This window comes from Diceros bicornis, chromosome 36, assembly GCF_020826845.1.
Source record: "Diceros bicornis minor isolate mBicDic1 chromosome 36, mDicBic1.mat.cur, whole genome shotgun sequence".
NCBI classification, from domain to species: domain Eukaryota; kingdom Metazoa; phylum Chordata; class Mammalia; order Perissodactyla; family Rhinocerotidae; genus Diceros; species Diceros bicornis.
This window is the reverse complement of record NC_080775.1, coordinates 16,883,449-16,905,051: the sequence shown is the minus strand read 5'-3', so window position 1 is coordinate 16,905,051 and position 21,603 is coordinate 16,883,449. Positions and strand designations below refer to the sequence as shown.

At 40.7% G+C, this 21,603-nt stretch overlaps 1 protein-coding gene across 2 annotated transcripts in view; it reads left to right on the top strand.

Moving 5' to 3' along the window:
* The window catches only part of RSU1 (Ras suppressor protein 1), a 174,584-nt gene extending 172,476 nt beyond the window's left edge, over positions 1–2,108 (top strand). For both annotated transcript variants that reach the window (XM_058532489.1, XM_058532488.1), the window contains one exon: positions 1,464–2,108. In XM_058532489.1, the coding sequence (XP_058388472.1) occupies positions 1,464–1,566 (103 nt within the window). In that variant the 3' untranslated portion in view covers positions 1,567–2,108. The remainder of the gene's footprint in view (positions 1–1,463) is intronic.
* The last annotated feature ends 19,495 nt before the right edge of the window (positions 2,109–21,603 follow it).

The following is a 21,603-nucleotide window of genomic DNA, read 5'->3' as shown; positions in this document are numbered from 1 at the left end:
TGGCAGGCTGGGCAGGACTGGGCCTCCCTCTCCGTTAGATTAGCAAAAAGCCTTCTAAGCAAACTTCTACAGAAGTTGAAAGCTAGCTTGCAGGCTCTAACATTATCTATCTAGGACATATGGTACCTCCTTGACACAAGAGATGGCCTTCTCCTCGACCTGGAAAACATCCCCAAAACCTGGCTGGACATACATTCTCCAGCTTGTGGGTCTGTCTGCTGCCAGCTCCAGATCCGCATTCTAAACTCCTCGGGAGCAGAGACCTATGGTCATGACCACTGTCGGTGGAATCTGTTCTAAGGAGATGCTTGGACTCTTCTGGTGAAGATAGAATACAGTATAACCTATCAAAACCCTAGTATCCAACTTTCCCTAACCACTCAATCAGTGGGACAACTCTCTATGCCAGTTCCATCCCTTGGCCATCACCCATGGTGTTGGTGTCGTCGAGAGCATCAGTATATGCCAAGTAGTGCCACACTGTGCACGGCCACCAGTTTGCCTGGCAAAATGCGAGCCTCAGGAGAGGGTGTCAATTCCTTGAGTGGACCTTAGAACAAGGGATGCCTCGCGTAGGGAGGTCAGTCTTTGTGTCAACCCTCGTTCACTTGGCACAAGGCAATTGTAACAAGCAGAGTCAGCCAATGCCTTTCCTCTGGAGGAACTGAGACCCCCCACAAGGCTTTCTCAGGGACACAGTTATATCAATAAAGGGGAGTTATGGTTGAGCTGTATTTATTTTAGGATGGCTTTTAATTTAGTTTAATCAGAATTACTCATAAATTATCGATTAATTACTATCTGCTGTTCGGTTCAATCCTCTCAGCCACAGAGCTAGCTTCGCTCTGCGATGAATGCCGTCTGCCGTAATTGTAGGGCACTTTGTCAACATTTAATCAGCCGTACTTATTAACGTGGCGTTGATGTGTGGTCGCCATCCCAGCGCCATCAATCATGCGTGAGCAGCCAGAGCAGGCTCGGACGCCATTGCTCTCTGTCACATTATCCAGCCCGTGGGCTTTTGGGCCAGGCATGACGCTCGCTTTTCACTAAATGGACACTCGATCTCTTCACTTCGACCCAATTTGTGTCACTGTCGACTTAAACACTCCAAGCCTTTTGGGCTTCAGTCTGGAACACTGGGCTGAGCATTATTGGTTCTCACAGTCCTGGGTCTCTCTTCCTGCAGTGTTTCACACTCTGCTGAGTTAGTGTAAAATGCCAAGAGACTTGTCCAGAATTGGACTTCATGATGTGCTCTGTGTGTGTGTTTGTATAAAAGAATTTTAAATTCTTAAATGCAATGTATGATCCAGAGAAAACAGAAGTGATCATTTAGTTTTTTTTTTTTTGGCTTACTGAATATTCCTGGAGATTAATCTGTTGTTTAAAGCTCTACCAGTAGAAGCTTATCTTGTGTTAGTAAGGTGGACCTCACTGTTTCCCTCCCTCTCTCTTTTCAGCCTCTACGGCAGACACATGCAGGCAAACCCAGAACCGCCGAAGAAAAATAATGACAAATCAAAAAAGATCAGCCGGAAACCACTGACAGCCAAGAACAAATAAGGGGTTGGCATGAGCTGGGCTTCTGGTCGCTTCTCTCATTGTGACTTCCGTTCTCTTCTGCTCTGTCCCACAAATAAATACAATGTGTGTGTGTGTGTGTGTGTGTGTGTGTGTGTGTGTGTTTTCTCCTTTTCACTTTCTCTTTCTAGTGCTTTCTACCTTACCTTTTAAATCCTTTTGGTAGGTGCTAGATTTTTATAAGTTCTTAAAACGATTTCCATTCATTTCCTTAAAATTATCAAAGGCTGGAAACAAAGCTGTAATTCAACTGCAAATTCCATAGTAGGCACAGGTTTCAGTTCCTTGAATAGATGTTCACAAAGTTGCTTGTTATCAAAAGAATAATTAAAATCATGTAATCATTTAAATGTCACAGTTAACACTGTTCATTCTGTTTATTCACATAACTCATTATTTTGCTTTATTAAAAGTTTTCCTTCACCACCAAGATATGCTAACTTACAAATGATTTTAATAAAATCTTGCATTTGTATCACACGTTGCCTCTTGAATAGAATAAAGAACAATCTGATCTTGGGGTATACACATTTTTGTTTACTTTTTTCCCCAAAATTATCTTGCCCAATTTTATTGGTTGTAGATAAGAAACTCTGAAACTTTCCATGAAAAAAATGCAAAATTAAATCAGAGTTAGTTTCTTCTCACATCGATTTGTCAGGTTTTTTTTTTTTTTCTTTGAAGACTGTTTCTAAATTAGGTAGGAGCAGAAAAACAAATCTCTAGGGGATTCTGCCAAAGGATTTTGGAACGCAGCATTTCTTAGCTGAAGAAATGGTGACTTCTGCCAGTGGCTGGTAGACAAGAGCTGTGAAACGGAGAGAGAAAAAAACTCAAGTATGTTTCTTGTCACTGCAGAAAATCTGCTCACATCAAAGCGTTCTTCTAAGTGACTTTGATGATGCCAAAGAAGTCGTGTTAATGTGCACACTCTTTACCACACCCAGTGTAGAAACTGCAGTTGCAGAGTCATTAAACACCCAGTTGTTTAACATCTGTGATAGGCAGCTTTGTTCTAATCAGCAGTAATAAGTATGTAAATGAAAATAAATCCAAGCAGTTTTGTACTAACAAGAGGGCTGTCAACACCAGAATGTCTTGAAACAAAAGATGTGTGAAGATGTCACCTACTCTCAGATGGATCGTGGTTACTCTGCATCATCTCCTTTCAGTTTTACAGTTGAACCCCCAGGACCCGGACGACTGGAACATGTAAAAAGCCAGAATCAAAACCAAAACTCCTGAGTTACTTAGTAATTGGACTTCGCATTTAAATAAGAGAGGGCGCCAATCAAGGTCTACACTTCTAGTTTCTGGATGACTTCCTGATAGAATTCGCTGTGGGAAGAAGAATTCCAGATGCCATCACCTGTTTGGGGGTATATGGTTCATGTGAGTTTTCTAGGTGCAATCTTTGCCTCAGCCTGAGTTTTTAAATTCATTTTTGAGCGTATGAAATTGCGGGAGGAAGATCGATGCCTCTACTGCTGTTGATTGGAAAGACTTCATCTAAAACTAGCAACAAAGCATTAGTAAAAATATAACAATATACACTTAGGAATAATTTTTTAAAAAGATGAACAGTCTAGATAGAAATGTAAGCAATACACAAATTCACAAGGAGGAAGATCTCCAAGAAACATGAAAAAAAGTCGAGACTCACTAGTCATCAAAAAAATACAAAGCAAAAATAAGATATGTGTAACAATGGGAAATGTGCAGATATTTTTTTAAGGCAGTATTAAGTGGTAAAGGAGTAACGTGAGCTACACCTTCTTATACACTAGTATTGGGAATATAAATTTCTCTCCAGAAAGGTGGTGGTAGTTTGACAATCTGTAGCAAAACCTTAAAGTTGTATACTCTCACCCAGGATTTTTATTTCTAGGAATTTATCCTGAGGAAATTAGCAGAGATGCACAAAAAGAACAGTGTTTGGAAAGGGCCGTTATAGCATTGTATACACAATGGAAACATGGGAAAAAGCCAAATGCCTACCAATGGAAGAAGGGTTAATTGTGGTATCCACGTGATAAACTTTTATGAAGACATTAAAAATAGTTGAACAATACCTAAGGGCAAAGGAAGCTAACCATATCATCCAGTTAAGTAAAAAAGCAAAATTTAAGAATGGTATATAAAGATGAACCCAGTTGTGTAAAAAGGAAATTGTGTTTATAATGTGTATGCACGGTAAAATGAAAAGAACTGTGGCTGATAAATTATCTCTGTATGGTAGGTTAAGATTTTTTTCTTAATTTTCCTTTTTATACTTATTCTGTACTTTAAATTTTCTATAATAAGCCTGTATACTTTTGTAATCAGAAAATATTAAATGCATATTTTTTCAAAATGAAATTGGTATTTTATGCAATCCGGAAAATATCACATTTTTAAATTCAAATTGTAATATAAAATCTCAGGGTGGTGGTCTTTTTTTTTTTTCTTTTGTCACTAAAGTGGATTTTCAAACCTTTTCATGCACTCTGTTACTTGATATCTGAATTAACAAAATATCCACAGTTGAAAAGGTAGCTTTTTTCCCCTAGTTTTCTTGAGATTGTCAATTATGACATACAGCACTGTATAAGTTTAAAGTGTACAGTATAATGACTTACATATATCGTGAAATGATTACCACGATGAGTTTAGTTAACATCCGTCATCTCATACAGATACACAAGAAAAAAGAAAAAAAAATTTTTTCCTTGTGTTGAGAATTCCTAGGGTCTACTCTCTTAACAACTTTCAAATATACCATACAGCCGTGTTAACTATAGTCATCATGTTGTACATTACATCCCTAGTACTAATTTATCTTATAATTGGAAGTTTGTACCTTTTGACCACTGCCATCCAATTCCATCATCCCCACCCATTGCCTCTGGTAACGACAAATCTGATCTCTTTTTCTATGAGTTTGGTTTTTTGTTTTGTTTTAATTTTGTTTTTTTCTTTTTTTTAGATTCCACATGTAAGTGAGATGATACAGTATTTGTCTTTCTCTGACTTATGTCACTTAGCATAATGCCTCAGGGTCCCTCCATGTTGTCACAAATGGCAGGATTTCCCTTTTTATGGCTGAATAATATTTCATTGTGTGAGTATTCAGTTTTCCCAACACCATTTATTGAAGAGATTATATTTTCTCTTTTGAATATTCTTGGTTCCCTTGTCAAACATTGGTTGACTATATGTGCATGGATTTGTTTGGGGGCTCTTGATTCTGTTCCATTCGTTAATGTCTGTTTTTATACCAGTACCATACTGTTTTGATTGTTTTAGCTTTGTAATATAGATTGAAATCAGAAGTGTGATGCCTCCTGCTTTGTTCTTTCTCAGGATTGCTTTGGCAATTCGGGGTCTTCTGTGGTTCTGTATAAATTTTAGGATTGTTTTTTTCTACTTCTGTAAAAAACACCATTGGAATCCTGATAGGGATTGCATTGAATCTGTAGATGGCTTTGAGTAGTATGGACGTTCTAGCAATATCAATTCTTCCAAACCATGAGCACAGGACACCTTTTGTTTATCTTCAGTTTCTTTCATCCATGTCTTAGAGTTTTCAGTGTGGAGATCTTCAGCTCCTTGGTTAAATATATTCCTAAGTATTTTATTGTTTTCAATGCTATTGTAAATGGGATCATATTCTTTCTTTTTCAGATAATTGGTTGTTAGTGTGTAGAAATGCTACTGATCTTTGTGTGTTAATTTTGTATCCTGTAACTTTACTAAATTCATTGATTAGATGTAACGTTTTTTTGGTGGAGTCTTTAGGATTTTCTGTATATAAAATGATGTCATCTGCTAGAGCCAATTTTACTTTTTCTTTTCCAATTCTGATGCCTTTTGTTTCTTTATTTCTGACTCCTCTAGCTAGGTCTTTGAGGACTGCGTTGAGTAGGAGTGGTGAGAGTGGGCACCCTTTTCTTGATCCTGGTCTTAGAGAAAAAGCTTTCAACCTTTCATCATTGAGTATGATATTAGCTATGCGCTTGTCATATAGGGCCTTTATTCGTTCCTTCCATACCTAATTTGTTAAGAGTTGTTACCACGAATGGGTGTTGAATTTTGTCAAATGCTTTTTCTGTGTCTATTGAGATGATCATATAATTTTTTTCTTTCATTCTATTAAATATCACATTTATTGATTTGTGTATGTTGAACCATCCTTGCATCCCAGGGATAAATCCCACTTAATCATGGTGAATGATCTTTTTAATGTGCTGCTGAATTCTCTTTGAATTATTGAGAATTTATTGTTGTTAGTGCTGTTGAGTTGACTCTGGCTCATCATTGACCCTGTGTGCAGCAGGGTGGAACCTTGCCCAGTCTTTTTGCACCATCCTCTCACCTTCTGGCACTATATCAGACAATTCACAGGGTGTTCGTGGCAAAGTTTTTCAGAAGTGGGTGGCCAGGTCCTTCTTCCTAGTCTGTCCTAGTCTGGAAGCTCCACTGAAACATGTTCACCACAGGTGACCCTGCTGATATTTAAAAGACTGGTGGCATGGCTTTCAGCAGCACAGCAACATGAAGCCACCACAGTATGACAATCATCAGACAGGTGGCATGGTTCCCCGAATGGGAAATGAACCTGGCTTGTGGCGGTGAAAGCGCCAAATCTTAACCACTATACTAGCAAGGCAAGCCTTATTGAGAATATTTGCATCTGTATTCATCAAGAATATTGGCCTGTAGTTTTCTTGTCTTGTAGTGTCCTTTTCTGGCTTTGGTATCAGGGTAATACTGGCCTTGTAAAATGAGTTTGGGAGTGTTTCCTTCTCTTCAAATTTTTGGAAGAGTTTGAGAAGGATTGGCCTTAATTCTTGGTTAGATGTTTGGTAAAATTCACCAGTGAAGCCATCTGGTCCTGGGTTTTTCTTTATTTGGAGATTTTTGATTACTGCGTCGATCTCCTTACTCCTAATTGGTGTGTTCAGAGTGTCTATTTCTTCCTGATTCAGTCTTGGTAGGAGGTATGTTTCTAAGAATGTTTTCATTTTTTCTAGGTTGTCTAGTTTGCTGGTATATACTTGTTCCTAGTAGCAACTTAGGATCCTTTGTATATCTGTGGTATCAGTTGTAATATCTCCTCTTTCATTTATAATTTGGTCGAGTTGGGTTCTCTTTTTCCATTGGTTAGTCTAGCTGAAGGTTTGTCAATTTTGTTTATCTTTTCAATGAATCAACTCTTAGTTTTGTTATTCTTTTCTGTTCTTTTCCTGTTCTCTATTTATTTCTGCTTTGATTTTTATTACTTACTTTCTTCTGCTTTGTTCATTTTCCAGTTCCTTGAGGTGTAAGAGTCAAGTTGCTTATTTGAAATCTGTCTTGTTTCTTCTTCTTCTTCTTCTTTTTTTTTTTGGTGAGGAAGATTGGCCCTGAGCTAACATCTGTGCCAGTCTTCCTCTATTTTGTATGTGGGTCACTACCACAGCATGTCTTGATGAGTGGTGTAGGTCCTCACCTGGGAACCGAACCCGTGAACCTGGGCCACCTAAGCAGAGCACGTGAACTTAACCACTGTGCCACTGGGCCAGCTCCTCTTGTTTCTTGAGGTAGGTTTTTATCACTGTGAACGTCCCTCTTAGAACTGCTTTTGCTGCGTCTCCTAAGTTTTGGTATGTTATGTTACCATTTTTGTTTGTCTCGAGATACTTTTTAGTTTCATTTCTTTTTTGATCCATTGATTGTTCAGGAGAGTGTCTAATTTCCATATATTCATGAGTTTTCCAGTTTTTCTCTTATTAATTTCTAGTTTCATTCCATTATAGTCAGAGAAGATACTTGGTATGATTTCCATCTTCTTGAATTTGCTAAGACTTGTTTTGTGGCCTACTGTGATCTATCCTAGAAAATGTTCCATGTGTGCTTGAGAAGACCATGTATTCTACTGTTGTCAGATAGAATGTTCTGTAGATGTCTGTGAGGTCCATTTGGTCGATAGTGTTGTTCAAATTCGCTGTTTCCTTATTGATTCTCCATCTGGATGATCTATCCATTGTTGAGAGTGGGGTATTAAAGCCCCCAACTATTATTGTATTTTTGTTTATTTCTCCTTTAATCTCTGTTAGGTTTTGCTTTATATATTTAGGAGCTCTGACATTGGGTGCATAAATATTTACAATTGTTATATCTTCTTGATTGATTGACCCCTTTTTCATTATTTAGTGACTTTCTTTGTCTCTGTTTACCATTTTTAGTTTAAACTCCATTTTATCTAATATAAGTATAGCTATCCCTGCATGTTGTTGTTATTACCGTTTGCTTCAAATATCTTTTCCATTCCTTCACTCTCAGTCTATGTCTGTCTTTAAGGCTAAAGTGAGTCTCTTGTAGGCAGCATGTCATTGATTGTTGTTTTCAGGGGTTCATTCAGCCATCCTATGTCTTCTGGTTGCAGAATTTAATCCATATACATTTAAAGTAATTAGTGATAGGTAAGGACTTACTATTGCCATTTTGTAAATTGTTTTCTGGCTGTTGTCTAGATCCATTGTTTTTTTGCTTCTTATCCTGCTATTTTTTGTGTTTTGATGTCTTTTGGTATCAGTATGTTTTGACTTCTTTATCATGTTCTTTTGTATAATTACTACAGGTTTTTCCTTTATGATTACCATGAGGCTTACATAAAATATTTAAAATTATAACACCCTATTTTAAACTAATAACAATTTAACTTTGATAGCATTCCTAAACTTTACACTTGTACTTCTCCTCTCCCTCACATTTTAGGTTATTGATTCTACGGTTTACATTTTTTGTATTGTGTATCCAATAACAGATTATTATAGTTATGATTATTTTTGCTATGTGTTTTTTAATTTTTAAACAACAGTTGTAAGTGAATTACACACCACCATTATCATATTACAGAATATAACTTTCACTATATATTTACCATTACCGATGAGTTTTACATTACTTTCTTACGTTTTTATGATGTTAATTAGCATCCTGTTACTTTCATTCAAAGAACTCCCTTTAGCATTTCTTGTAAGGCAAGTCTAGTGGTGATGAACTTCTCAGCTTTTGTTTGTTGGGCAAAGTTTTTCTCTTTCCTTCATTTCTAAAGGGCAGCTTTCCTGTCTATAGAATTCTTGGTTGCCAGTATTTTTCTTTCAATATTTTGAGTATATCATCCCATTCTATCCTGGCCTGAAAAGTTTCTATTGAGACATCGGCCACTAGTTTCATGGGGGTTCCCGTGTATATATCTTGTCTCTTTTTTCTTGCTGCTGTCAAAATTCTTTATCTTTGACTTGACAATTTATAATGTGTCCTAGTGTGGTGCTATTCGAGTTCAGCCTATCTGGAATCCTTTTGGCTTCATGGGTCTTGATGTCTATTTCTCTCCCCAGGTTTGGGAAGTTTTCAGCCATTATTGCTTTAAATATACTTTCTGTCCCTTTCTTTTTCTCGTGTCTCTCTGGAATTCCCGTAATGTGGATATTGTTTCTTTTGATTGTGTCATGTAAATCCCATAGGCTTTCTTCACCCTTTTTTGTTCTGTTTTCCTTTTGCCCCTCTGACTGGATAATTTCGAACGTCCTGTGTTCTAAATCATTGATTCTTTCTTCTGCATGGCCACTTCTGCTTATGGAGCTCTCTATTAATTTCTTTAGTTCAGTCATTGTACTTCTCATCTCTAGCATGTCTGTTGTTTTTTTATAGTTTCTATTTCTTTGTTGAACTACTCATTTTGTTCATGTATCGTTTTCCTAATTTAGTTACCTGTACGTGTGTTTTTGTAGTTCTCTTAAGTTCTTTAAGAGAACTATTCTGAATTCTTTGTCTGACAGTTCATAGATCTCCATTTCTTTAGGGTCATTGGAGTTATATTAGTTTCCTTTGGTAGCGTCATATTTACCTGATTTTTTATGATCCTTGATTCCTTGTGTTGGTATCTGTGTGTTTGAGTAAGTGGTCTCTTCTTCCAGACTTTGTAGGTTTGCTTTGGCAGAGATAGTTCTTTACCCATCATCTCAGTTTAGGTCTCTGCATGTGTCCAGTGGTAATGTCCTTGGGCAAGGAGGGCTTGCTTTCAGGATCAATTTTTGGGCAAGGCCACTGCTTGAGCTTTGAGGTGGGGGCGGATCGTTGCCACTGGCTGAGAACAGTTGGTTAGGACTACTGGCTTGGTTCCCTGCCCAAGTGAAGCTGTAGAATGGGTTCTGTGGTTGCCTGGGCTCTCTGGTCAGGTGTTCTAGATAGTTGGTACTGGGTACTATACTCAGAGGTAGGTGGGGCTATGAATTAATTTCCCTGCCCTGGTGGAGTAGCAGAATGAGCCCCAAGACTTGTTGATTAGGTACCCAAATCCTGCAAGACAGTGCACTGAATTCCCTTGCCAGAGGAGACCACCAGTTTTGCTGTGTAGATGGGGCAAGCCATGGTCTGTGCTCTCTGTTCAAGTGACACTGACACTGAACAGGGCTTTTGGGATGGGCTGTGCAATTCCTGTGTACTCTGCGTGGGTTCCCTGGTTGGCCAGGCTGAAGGCTGTATTCAGCAATGGATGGGGCTGTGAATTAGTTTCCCTGCCCAGGTAGAGGGGGGAACCAGCTCCAAGCTTGGCAAGGCTCTTTTTGGTTTTGACTCTGGCAACCTGTACCCCAAGTTCCCTGGCTGAATGGTGCCACTGGCTTTGCTCTGTAGATCAGCTCTGCCTGCTGGACCCTACATGCCAGTGTTGCTGGACTACACAGCTTTCCAGGTGTTTTGGTCACGCGAGCTGGGAGCTACACTCAGCAGTGGGTGGGGCTCTGAATTAGCTCCCCTTTTTGGGTGAAGCAGCAAAGTCAGCTCCCAGTTGCCTCCCAGGTTTCCCAACAAGGCTTTCTGGTCAGGTGGGGCCCAGAGCTACACTTAGCATTCAGTGGGGCTATGATTAGCTCTCCTGGCTGGGTAGAATGGGAGAGCCAGCTCCAAGCCTAGAAAGGCTCTTTTTTTGTGATCTTGACTCCAGTGACCTCACCCCAAGTTCCCTAGCTGAATGGTGCTATTGGCTCTGCTCTGCGGATGATTAGCTCTGCCTGCCCAACTCTCCACTTGAGTGTTGCTGGGCCAAGTAGCTTCCAGTTGTTCTGACAAGGCTTTCTGGTTGGGAGGGGTCAGGAGCTACACTCAGCATTTGGCCAGGCTATGACTCAGCTCCCCTGCCTGGGCCCAGGGCAGACCAGGCTCCAGGGCCAACAAGGCTCTTTGTTTGAAGATCCTAATCAGGCAGACCTGTCCCCCACTGAGCTCCCTGGTCAGACTGCACCTCAGTTTTAGCTCTGCAGATGAGCAAAGTCACTGGTTGGGACTACTACTTGGGCTCTACAGGTAGGAACTCATTCTGCCAAAATTCAAGCACTGGTTGTTGCAAGCCTCTCCCCCCTTCTCCATCACAATCAGATTCCCAGTGGTCAAGCCCTGCAGATTCCCCTGTATTCCCCATGAGAATCCCCCAGAGTGGAGACTCGCAAGAAGCAACCTACCGGGGGAGCTGGATGTCTACCCTAGGCTCTCTTTTTCCCACTGGAGGAACTGTAGGCTCAGGGGAGATCTCTCTGTGTGGTGGTGTGCTGGTCTGGGGGAGGGGCAACTTGGTCAGTGTGTAGCTGCTCCTTTTACCCTTCTAATGCAGTCTCTGTGGTGCAGGGGGTACTTCAGCCTCACCGCCGTGTTCTAGGATTTTCTCAGTGGTGTCTTGTCCATGAATAGTTGTTAGTTCTTCTTGTGAGTGGGGAGCAAAGTCAGGAACAACATATGTCGCCATCTTGGTGATGTCACTCTCTCTAAAAGGTAGCCTTCTAACAAAGATAACCTGACCTTTTCAGGACAACGATGAGATTGGTTGTTGCTGGCGATGCCCTGTAGTTTCTCAAAGTAGCCTCTGCTCCAGTGCTCTGAGCCTGTGTGGGAGCCCATGGATATTTTTGTATTCCTCGTTTGAAACATCTTTCCTCGTTCTTCACCTCTTTATATAAAACACTGGCCTTTCCCATGTGCTGGATACCTTAGAGATGGTGTGCAAAATACTTTCATGTACATAATTGCATTCGGTCCTTGCAACTACCCTGTGAGATAGGCAGGGCAGGATTATTTAGGAATAAATTGTATAATGGTTCTTAGGTCTAGAAGAGAAGTGTTTCTCTTTCTCTACTGAAAGTTAAATGTTCAGTTTATTATGAGTCTATTGATTTTTTTTTTCCATTAAGATAGGAGCAAATAGAGAAAGTGAAAGCAACTGGAAGAGATTGGGGTTGGGGAGAGAAGTTGGTTGTTAAAGAGATTTTTGGGTTTTTTTGTTGCAGAGACTTTGCCATCTTACTGGGCATTTTTTATCTCTGAGAAGGAGCTATGGTATGCTGGGCAATTTGACCACAGAACCGCTTTTTTCACTAAACATTACAATGCAGTTTTAATCCGTGGAACCCATGTTGGGAAACGTTCCCTATGGGATCAAGCAACTGACCTGGAGTCACATCAGATTCCCTCTGTGGAATCGAAGCTGCTTGGAAACCACTCAGCATAGGTGAATCCTCACTTTGATAAATTGGAATAGATATAGAATGAAAATCTTATGAATCCGGAGGGAACTGGGCTCTCTCGGTCACTGTTTCGATGTTAATTGCTGGAAATATAGAACAGAAATTGACCCTAACTTTCTATGTTTTACTTACTTACAGTCACATACTATGTTTCTTGTTTTACTTACACTCAATACTTGTTGCACTGACTTGCAAAGTTAAGTTTCTGACAGTTAAGTTTCTAACAGAGCTTCATAATAATATCGCACGTACACCCTGTTCGGAAGTCCTCTGAGCTCTACCTTCAAAATATAACCAAACTGCAGTCTTCTCACCTTCTTCCACCCTGGTCCAGCCACCCTCACTCCTCACCTGGATTACTGCACCATCCTCCGCTTGGGCTGCCTACTTTCACTCTTGTCCTCTTACCCTCTCTGTTCAATAGTGATCCTTTTAACACAGACATCACAACACACTTCTGCTCAGAATCTCCCACTGGTGTCTCCTTGTCTCCTTTCACTCAGAGTAAAAGCCACAGTGACTGTGGTCTGCAAGGTCATACATGATCGGCCTTCCGTCTCCCACTTTTCTCACTTGCTCTACTCCAGCCACCCTGGCCTCCAGGTTCTTCCCACTTCAGACCTTTTGTGCTTTTGATCCTTTTTCCTAGAATGTTGTTCTCCCAAATATATCTCCCTCACCAGCTTCAAATCTTTGTTAAAAAGTCACTTTCTCAGTAAGGTCTACCCTGCCCACCCTGTGTTAAATTGTAGTTTATTTTTTTTATTACTTGTCTTCCACCCCCAGAATGTAGGCTCCATCATCCCTAGAATATAGGCTCTATCATCCCTACAATGTAGGTTCCATGAAGAAAAGAATTAGCAAACTATGGCCCACAAACCAAATCCAGCCCGTGCCTATTTTTGAAAATAAAGTCTTACTGGAACACAGCCATTCTCATTCATTTACCTCTTGTCTCTGGCTGCTTTTGTGCCACCACAGCAGAGCCGGCTAGTTGTGACAGAGACCGTATGGTCCACAAAGCCAAAAATGTTTACTGTCTGGCCCTTTATAGAAAAAATCTGCTGATTATTCCATTAACTGTTGTATCTCCAGAATGGTGCCTGATATACACTAGGAGCTCAATAAATGTTTGTTTAATTAAATTCAATACTATTGTCATTAGAATAATATAAAGCTATCATTAAGGAAGAAGGAAGGGGAAAATCTTAGACATTCCTTTAGAGTTTTCTGTTTTGTACTTTGAGTCCACTTTATCAAGGCCAAATGTCCATAAGGGAAAAATAGTCTCTGAATATTATAGGTGAGACTTTATTCAACCCTGTAAAAGTTCAAACAAACTTTTACCTGAATTTTCGGGTTCCTGTGTAAGGATCCAATTGTTTCATACTTGATTATTTAAAACCTTCCTCAAATAACCATTAATCTCTTCTGTTGCAGCTTGAACTTGAGGGGTGCTGCACCCCAATTTACCTGTTGTGAGTCCACAGGAAGGGTCCAAAAGCAAACTCCAAAGTGCTCTGGTCAGTGTGAGTCAATTTCAAAGAACCTGTGGATTTTCACCAAGATCCACTTCTCTGGAAAGTGATGTTTAAACACAGCAGGACCAGCAGCCAAAGTACTACTGGTGTCTGTTCTGTTCTGGACACTTTGTGACCTCAAATTAGGCATTAATATGTGTATATTTATCCACCTAGAATATGATCAAAAGATCGTGCTATATAGTATACTATGTATATGTATATATAGTGTATATATGTGTGTCATTGACCTTCAAATATAGTGTATATATGTGTGTATAGATATAAATATATATGTGTGCATGTGTATGTCATTGATCTTTCCATCAATAATAATAGGAGACCCCTGTGCTCTTTAAAAATGTCATGTTTCTATTAATACTGCATATAAATATTTTGTGACATTACCTCTTACCTCATGCTTATTTCATACATAACAGAATTTGGTAATTTGCCATTGCTTAATTTTTTTCCTGAATATGTTTTATATTACTCATAGCACTTATTGAGGAACTTGCATGTCTCAGGCATTTTTTGTGTGTGTGAGGAAGATCAGCCCTGAGCTAACGTCCATGCCAATCCTTCTCTTTTTGCTGAGGAAGACCAGCCCTGAGCTAACATCTATTGCCAATCTGCCTCCTTTTTTTTCCCCCTTTTTCTCCCCAAAGCCCCAGTAGATAGTTGCATGTCATAGTTGCACATCCTTCTAGTTGCTGTATGTGGGACGCGGCCTCAGCATGGCCGGAGGAGTGGTGCGTCGGTGCGCGCCCGGGATCTGAACCCGGGCCGCCAGTAGCGGAGTGCGCGCACTTAACCGCTAAGCCACAGGGCCAGCCCCTCAGGCACTTTATTTATGTTTTCTTTCATTCTCACTCAGTGGTCATCCTCATTTTATAGGAAATTTGACTCAGAGAGGTTAAGAAACATTCGTAAGGGACCAAAGATAGTGACAGAGTAAGGATGTAAAAGAAGGTTCTTTTGATTCTAAAGCAAATATTCTTGCCTCAACCCCGCATTGCCACTCTGCTGTCAAGTAAGACTTCCTTAGTCTCTCCAAAAGGCAGCAGTTTCCCTTCCCATCATCTCTTAAATTGGAGTTTCTGCTTTTGATCTCCTGAAGTGTTCGTTTTATTAACACGTTAAGTCAGTGCATGATGACAGCCAGGTTAGTGAAGCATTGTCCCATTTGCTTACAGGCTGGACCTTTGGTTTCCAGTGCCTCTGTCCCCCATGCTTGGTAAGGTGACAGCGTCTCTCTGACGGCCCAGTGATGTATTGACCAAAGCAAGATAAGCCTGACTCCTGAGAATAGCTCTGCCTTTTCCTGTCTCATCCAGAAATGCATTTCATGCTTTACACACTGTCCCATCAAGGAAAGATTTCACTCCAAAGGAGATTCTCTCACATGACCCACCCAAAGAGCAGTGCTCCTGAAATAGGTGGCAATGTGTCTTTGGGTTTCAATTTCAAGCAATTTTGGCCTGGCATTATCAGACCCCTTGTGACTTTGTTTTTAGGGGCTCAGAGACCAAGGGGAGATCCCATGTTATTCACCCTGGTATCCTCAATAAGTTTTCAGGACCAGGAAATGGGAGTAAACTAAGTAAACAGGGTCAGGTGAGAAGGTAGGGTTATCAGAAAAGGCGTTTAGTTAGGAAATTTGCTCATCACCAACTACTTAAGAACCATAACGTTGGTTACGCAGCTGACAGTACAGACAGCTCCCTGAGGTCAAGAATTCCGCTCTCCCACTCCAGAAAGCCTCTCAGTTTCCACATTCACAGGACCAACTGTATCTGTCTCCGGAGGCACCATCTTCTTGGTGCTTCTACTGCCCAGCGTGCTCTGAAATTGGCATTCTCCATGTACAGGTGTTGTCAGCAAAACTGGCTCATCTCTGCCCCAGGAGGAAAGCAGCTTCCACGGCTAACAGCTGAAAGTAGGGACAGCAGCCCAATCCATTCACAACTCCCCCGGAGTGCCACCCAAAATAGCCCTGCCACACCAGGCGGACAGTCTCGCTGCTTGTGTGGGCGCTGTATTTGTCACTATGCAACCACGATTTTAACAAAGAGCCACTTCTTAAATCACACAACGCGGCTGCGAGACCGATATTTCCATTAGGGAAGGCCCTGGAGACGGGGTCTGAGCTCCCGGATTGTCTAACCATTTAGCAGCTCCAGTATGCAGCTTTGTTGTTGCTATTTTGTTGGGATCAGTGATGGAAGGGACTTGGGTGAAAGGCAATAAAAATCACACCTGATCCTGAACAAACAGTGTGAGAGAGTGGTGGCTTAAATTGCAGGAGCGTGGAGGACACACATGAAGATACCGGGGTTCCCATGGGCCGGGAAGAAGTTGCTATGGGAGGGAGCCATCCACATTAATGGAGGTGTTCAGATGAGCTTAGCCTTTGGCTTTTCTTGGTCACAAGTCATCTGCCTTGGGTATTAGGCTAGGTTGAATAGTGTCCCTGCAAAGTTTCATGTCCATTGAACTTCAGGATATAACCTTGTTTGGAAATACAGCCTTTGCAGACATAATAAGTTAAAATGAAGTCATACTGGATTAGCTGTGCCCTAAATCCAATGACTGGTGTCCTTGTGAGAACACCATATGAAAACAGAGGGATGCACACAGAGAAGACGACCAAGTGACCATGGAGACAGGATTGGAGCCATGCAGCTACAAGCCAAGGGATACCAAGGATTGCTGGCAACATCAAAAGCTGGAAAAAGCAAGGAAGGATCCTTCCCTAGAGGCTTCAGAGGGAACATGGCCCTGCTGACACCTTGATCTTGGACTTCTCACCTCCAGAACTCTGCGAGAATACATTGCTGTTAGTTTAAGCCACCAAGTTGGTGGTACCTTGTTACAGCAGCCCTAGGAAATGAATGCAGGCATCTAGAACCAGCTCAGAGCAGAACTGGGCTGCCTTCCTGGAAGAGGCCAGCGAGGACCACAGAACATAATGCATGGCCAGCAGCGATTGCCCCTCTGATCAGAACGGAGAAGCCAGAGCCAGACTACGGCTGTCTGCGGTTTTCGTTCCGTTGTTGGAGGACCTCGACTGTGTCTGGCCACCATCCTAGGATCCAGCGTATCGGCCTGGACTGTGAGCCCCTGAAGTGCTAAGAGAGATGCCTTACCCTGTTCCTGGCTGTGCATCCAGTTCCCCAATTAAGAACCTGGATGATTCCTATGTCATCAAGTAGCTTCTCTTCCTGCAGAAAAGGCTAAAAATAGAATGATCTCTTTTGAGGAAAGAATAACTTTTGGTTACCTCATTAAAGAAATCTCATTTTTTTATAGGTATGGGGTGACATTCTGTATTCACGCTTATTTTCTGATCCAGAGCTATAAACAAAGACAAAAAAGACTCAACATGAACAGACTTTTTTCCGAGCTGGCTAAATTATCTTATTTTTTTCTTTTTTGCCTAGGTACAGTTTTATGAACAGAATGAAAAGCTCACATCCAGTTGCTCCCTAAGAATCTTTCACAATAGGTTTGTGATAATAGAAGTGATTCTTTCATTCATTCATCAAAGAACATTTATTGGATATATGTGGAATATGTGCTTATTCTCACAGATTATCTCTGGAAGCATATATAGGTAACAGCAGAGGTTGCCTCTCGGGATAGAAACTGGGGATTTACTTTTCACTGTCTATCTTTTTTTAAAATTATCTACATGTATCAAATATTTAGAATAAATAAATAAAATTTTAACTTTAGCATGCCAATGGTTGCTCTAAAATAATTTTTAAATATTTATTGAGCATGCATTATGTACAGACAGTGTGCTAACTGTGGAGTATATAGTTTTAAACAGAGCAGACACCATCCCCGCCCCCATGGAACTTAATAGTCTAGCCTAACGAGAGAAACCATCTATAAACTAATATTCACACAGATAATTATAAAATCACAAATGTGATAATCCTCTGAAAGAGAAGAATTTGGTACAAAAGAAAGAATAATACAAGGGACCAAATAAGATTGGGGTGTCGCTGAAAACCTGAGGGAATGATGTTTTCTCTGAAAGAAGGTAGAAGTTAACCAGACAAGAAGAGGGAAAAAGAGGTCAAGCTGAAACCTTGAGCAGAAGAGGAGCTCGGTACGTTTCTCGAACTGGAAAAAGGCCGGAGTAGCTGGAGAAGACTGAAGAGGGAGGAGAGGTGAGCAGGCACCAGATCACACAGGATTTTCATTCATTGAACAAGTGTTCATGGAGTACCTACTACGTGGCTGGTACTGTTCCAGCACTAGAAACACAGCAGTAGATGAACACAGGGCTTCCTCAGCCGTCTTATGGAGTTTGGATGTCATCAGGAGCCCAAAGGGAATCCATTGAAGGATTTGAAGCAGAGAATTCATATGATCTGATATAGATATTTAGAAGACCACTTTGAAGAAGCAGAGAATAGATGTATCAGACTGCCTTGGCATAGTAACACCTGGGTGATGAGCTCTGTCAGGCTACTTTGCTGCCTGGATACCAAGGTTAACAATACCAATGTTTGTTTTACTGGCCTCAGATAGCAAAATGGCGGCCATTCTATTTCACAGCAATGGTGCGTCCATTCTGAAAAAGTTTTTGTAGGAAACCAAAAACTGAGAAGCAGTATTTAATCTGGTTATTTGTTTTGGCCACTAACTTTTTAAAAAGATAATCAATTTCATTTTACCATGAAGAGCAGTTAACACAAATTAAGTTCCCCATTGCACCATCATTTAGCAAACTGTTATAAATGCAGGGCTATATAACAACACCAGAATAAGACCAGGCACCAAATTATCCCACTGAATCAATTAATATTTCTGTTAAAACTTTTATTTTGCTGTTTTACTCTTCAAGGGCAGTTACACAGCCCTCCTAGCAGCTCATTGATTCTTTTTCTCTGTGATTTCTGACTGTAAGAGAACAGAGATCACCAACTTGATAAAGTAGAGATCATATATATGCATAATAAGAGTTCTTACCACATTTACATTTTTCACATTTTCCCAAGAAATGCTTCCTTGCATATAGTTAGCAACTTATGCCATTAGATGTGGAGACAAGGGTAGATATAAGTTCCCTACTCAGCCAATTTTGTTTAATCAAAGCTTTGAGAAGTAAAATATTGCCATCTTATTCACATTCCCCCTCCTCTTAAAAAAAGATCATAGTATAAAAACAGGATGTCAAAGAACCTGGGAGGATTCATTCAGATAAGGTTTTTGGAGACCATCTCATCCAAATCTCATGCCCCTGCATTTGGCAGAAGAGAAAACTGAAGCCCAGAATCAAGTGATCCCAGAAACTCAAAACTCACACCTACTTAGCGGCCAAGTCAGGACAAGAATCAGGCTATCCAGACATAATTCAGGGATCATTTGATAAAATACTAAAGGGAAAGAACAGAAACAAACCAGGGAAAGGTATGCTAATGTGGTCTGTCCTCGGAGCTTGCATAATCACCATATGTAAGTGCACCTCGCTTCTCTCATCCGAAAGGTGAGAATGACAACACCTGTCTCTTCTGTCTGTTGTCTGAGGAGTTGTGTGATGTAGGAGATCTGATGTCTGGGGAGGACTTGGAGTCACCAAAGGCAAAGCATCAGAGCCTAAGAACATGGCGTATCAGTTACTTTGCTGTGGTGCAAACCCCTCAGCCCCACCTGTACATGTGGAGCCAAACCCCTCAGATCAAATCACAGCTGGCTTGATGGCCACATGGCAAAGCCCTCACATCTGGAACGTGATATAACAGGATGTTTATTTGGATAATCTCAGAGATTTATTTGAGTTGGGGGAAAACACAACCCTAAAAAGCAAAAACAAACCCCCTTCATTAGCTATCTGAGAAAATTGAGCGTAAACTCTTCCAAAGATGAGCATTGTTTGTTGGCAAAACCTAGAGAAAGATCAAGTACAATCAAGGGCTAGTGAAATGGAACTGGTGGTTTTGTACACATTTTGAAGATTGCCTGAAGCAGAGCACTATATTTGAGTAAAAAGCCATCTAACCCGACTTAACAGAGACATATACTGTCAGCGGGTCTCTCTAGGCCAATCTGTTCATGTCGGGACTGGATTTCCCTCCCAAAGTAACAAAGAGATAGAAGACCAAGAAAGGAGACTCTCTCTCGTTTCTCCTCGCCCCTAATATGTACCTGGGTCTTTGTGTGTTGTTTCACTTAAACTTAAAGAATCCCAACATAATATGGTGGTGCTAAATGATAGGTTTGTATATCTCAGTTCATTGCTCTTTTATCATTGTTCTAGGATGGCTTAAACATTAAATCTGGTTGAAATGCACAGAAGCATCTTACTGTACTTTTGTCTCTCCTGCTCTCTCTTCCAGCCCTTGGCACCCTCCACCTCTTCCAAGAAAATGTTACAAGCCCTAAGCAGCTCTCGCTAAGTAAGTGGGAGCTTGAGTAAATGAAAAACAAGGAGTGACCAGAATAAATAAGCATCTAGAAAGATGTTTGAGTGAAAGTCCTTGAGTAGGCTGGTTCGTGGGCATCCAACTCCTCAAACTACTAGAATAAAATTGAGGAGAAAGAGAAGGGTAGCAGAAAGATGGTCATGAAAAATCTGCATATCAACAAAATAATTTGGGTCATTAACAACTGGAATGATGGGATTCACATTTTATTCCATATTATTTGAAGTGACAGTAAGTAATAATTAAGTCTCCTTCATCACACTTCCATTTTGGACATGCAAATTAAGTTAAATTATTTTTGGTTTCCAGCCATATCAATGGAAATCTTCCTGTTAAGAGACACAAAGCGCTTTACAAGTGTGGTGTTAATCCCCCTCCAGGGATATATGGCAAAGCAGAGTACTTCCACCCTCTTTTTGATAGAAAAGTTTCAAATGGTAGACGTTTTTAGAATGATGTTGTCTACTATAATTTTATGCTTAGATCTGTGTGTGGCGCAAGTAGTTGATAAGCATCAGTAAAGGCTCTAGCTAAATTCCACTACTTAAAAAGGTGCCTAGGGGGTGGGATCTGACGCATGCAGAGTCATAAAAGGGTTCTGCCCTCCATTGAGGGGGTTTATATTACGGAAGAGTCTGTGATAGATGTGAATCTATTACTGTATTTCAAAGGCTGTGTTTCTTGAAACATTTTAATGTTCTCCCTCAGTTGGAATCATCCAACTGAGTCCAAAATAACAAATGGTCCCATACTTTTTCCCCTCTGTACCTCAGGAGGCTTGCTTTTTTGAAGTAGATGGAAATTGGTTTGGAAATCATGAGGGAGGTCCAGAGAAGACTAAAATCAGCCGTTCAAAGCTGCCGACAACCCCTGGACCCCCCTCTAAATTGCTATTTCCATGTCACAGAGTTTTTTCACTTTAAAACATTCTGAGATATTTTCATGGTGTTGTGGCTAACCATTTTTAGTCCGTTAAAAAAAAATGCCTTTATCACCTCCCACCAGGAAACTCATGGAACACACTGTTGGATATGCTAAAACTTTCTGCATTTCTCTTTAAAAAATATTAATGGTAAGCATTAAAAAAGAAAGGAAAAGTATTTAATTTGGTTTTCAGAAAGCTTCGTTTGAAATTAAAAATTGTACGTATACATGAATAAGGCATCTGTGAGTAATCACAGTGAATAAACCTGATTGTTTTACTTGAATGGCAGGGCAAATGCCGAGTTCTGCATCCCACCGGGTGGGTGCGGAGAATGTGCCAGGTTGCACGAGTGGAAGCAGCTCCAGATTGGATGGTTCAGATTTGCAAAATTAAAAAGCTCCGATTCCTAAACACTAGTAGGTGTGGTGGAAAAGGAAGAGGGAGGTAGACAGAGGCTGGGCTAAGTGAGGGAGCTGAGACCAGACTGATTCTCAGCTTGGCATAAGGAAGAAGTCTGCATCCTGCTGGGAAGCAGGAGGGAGAGTCCTATTAGGTCCCCTCTCAGCTTCAGTCCCTTTCCAGAAATGAAACCC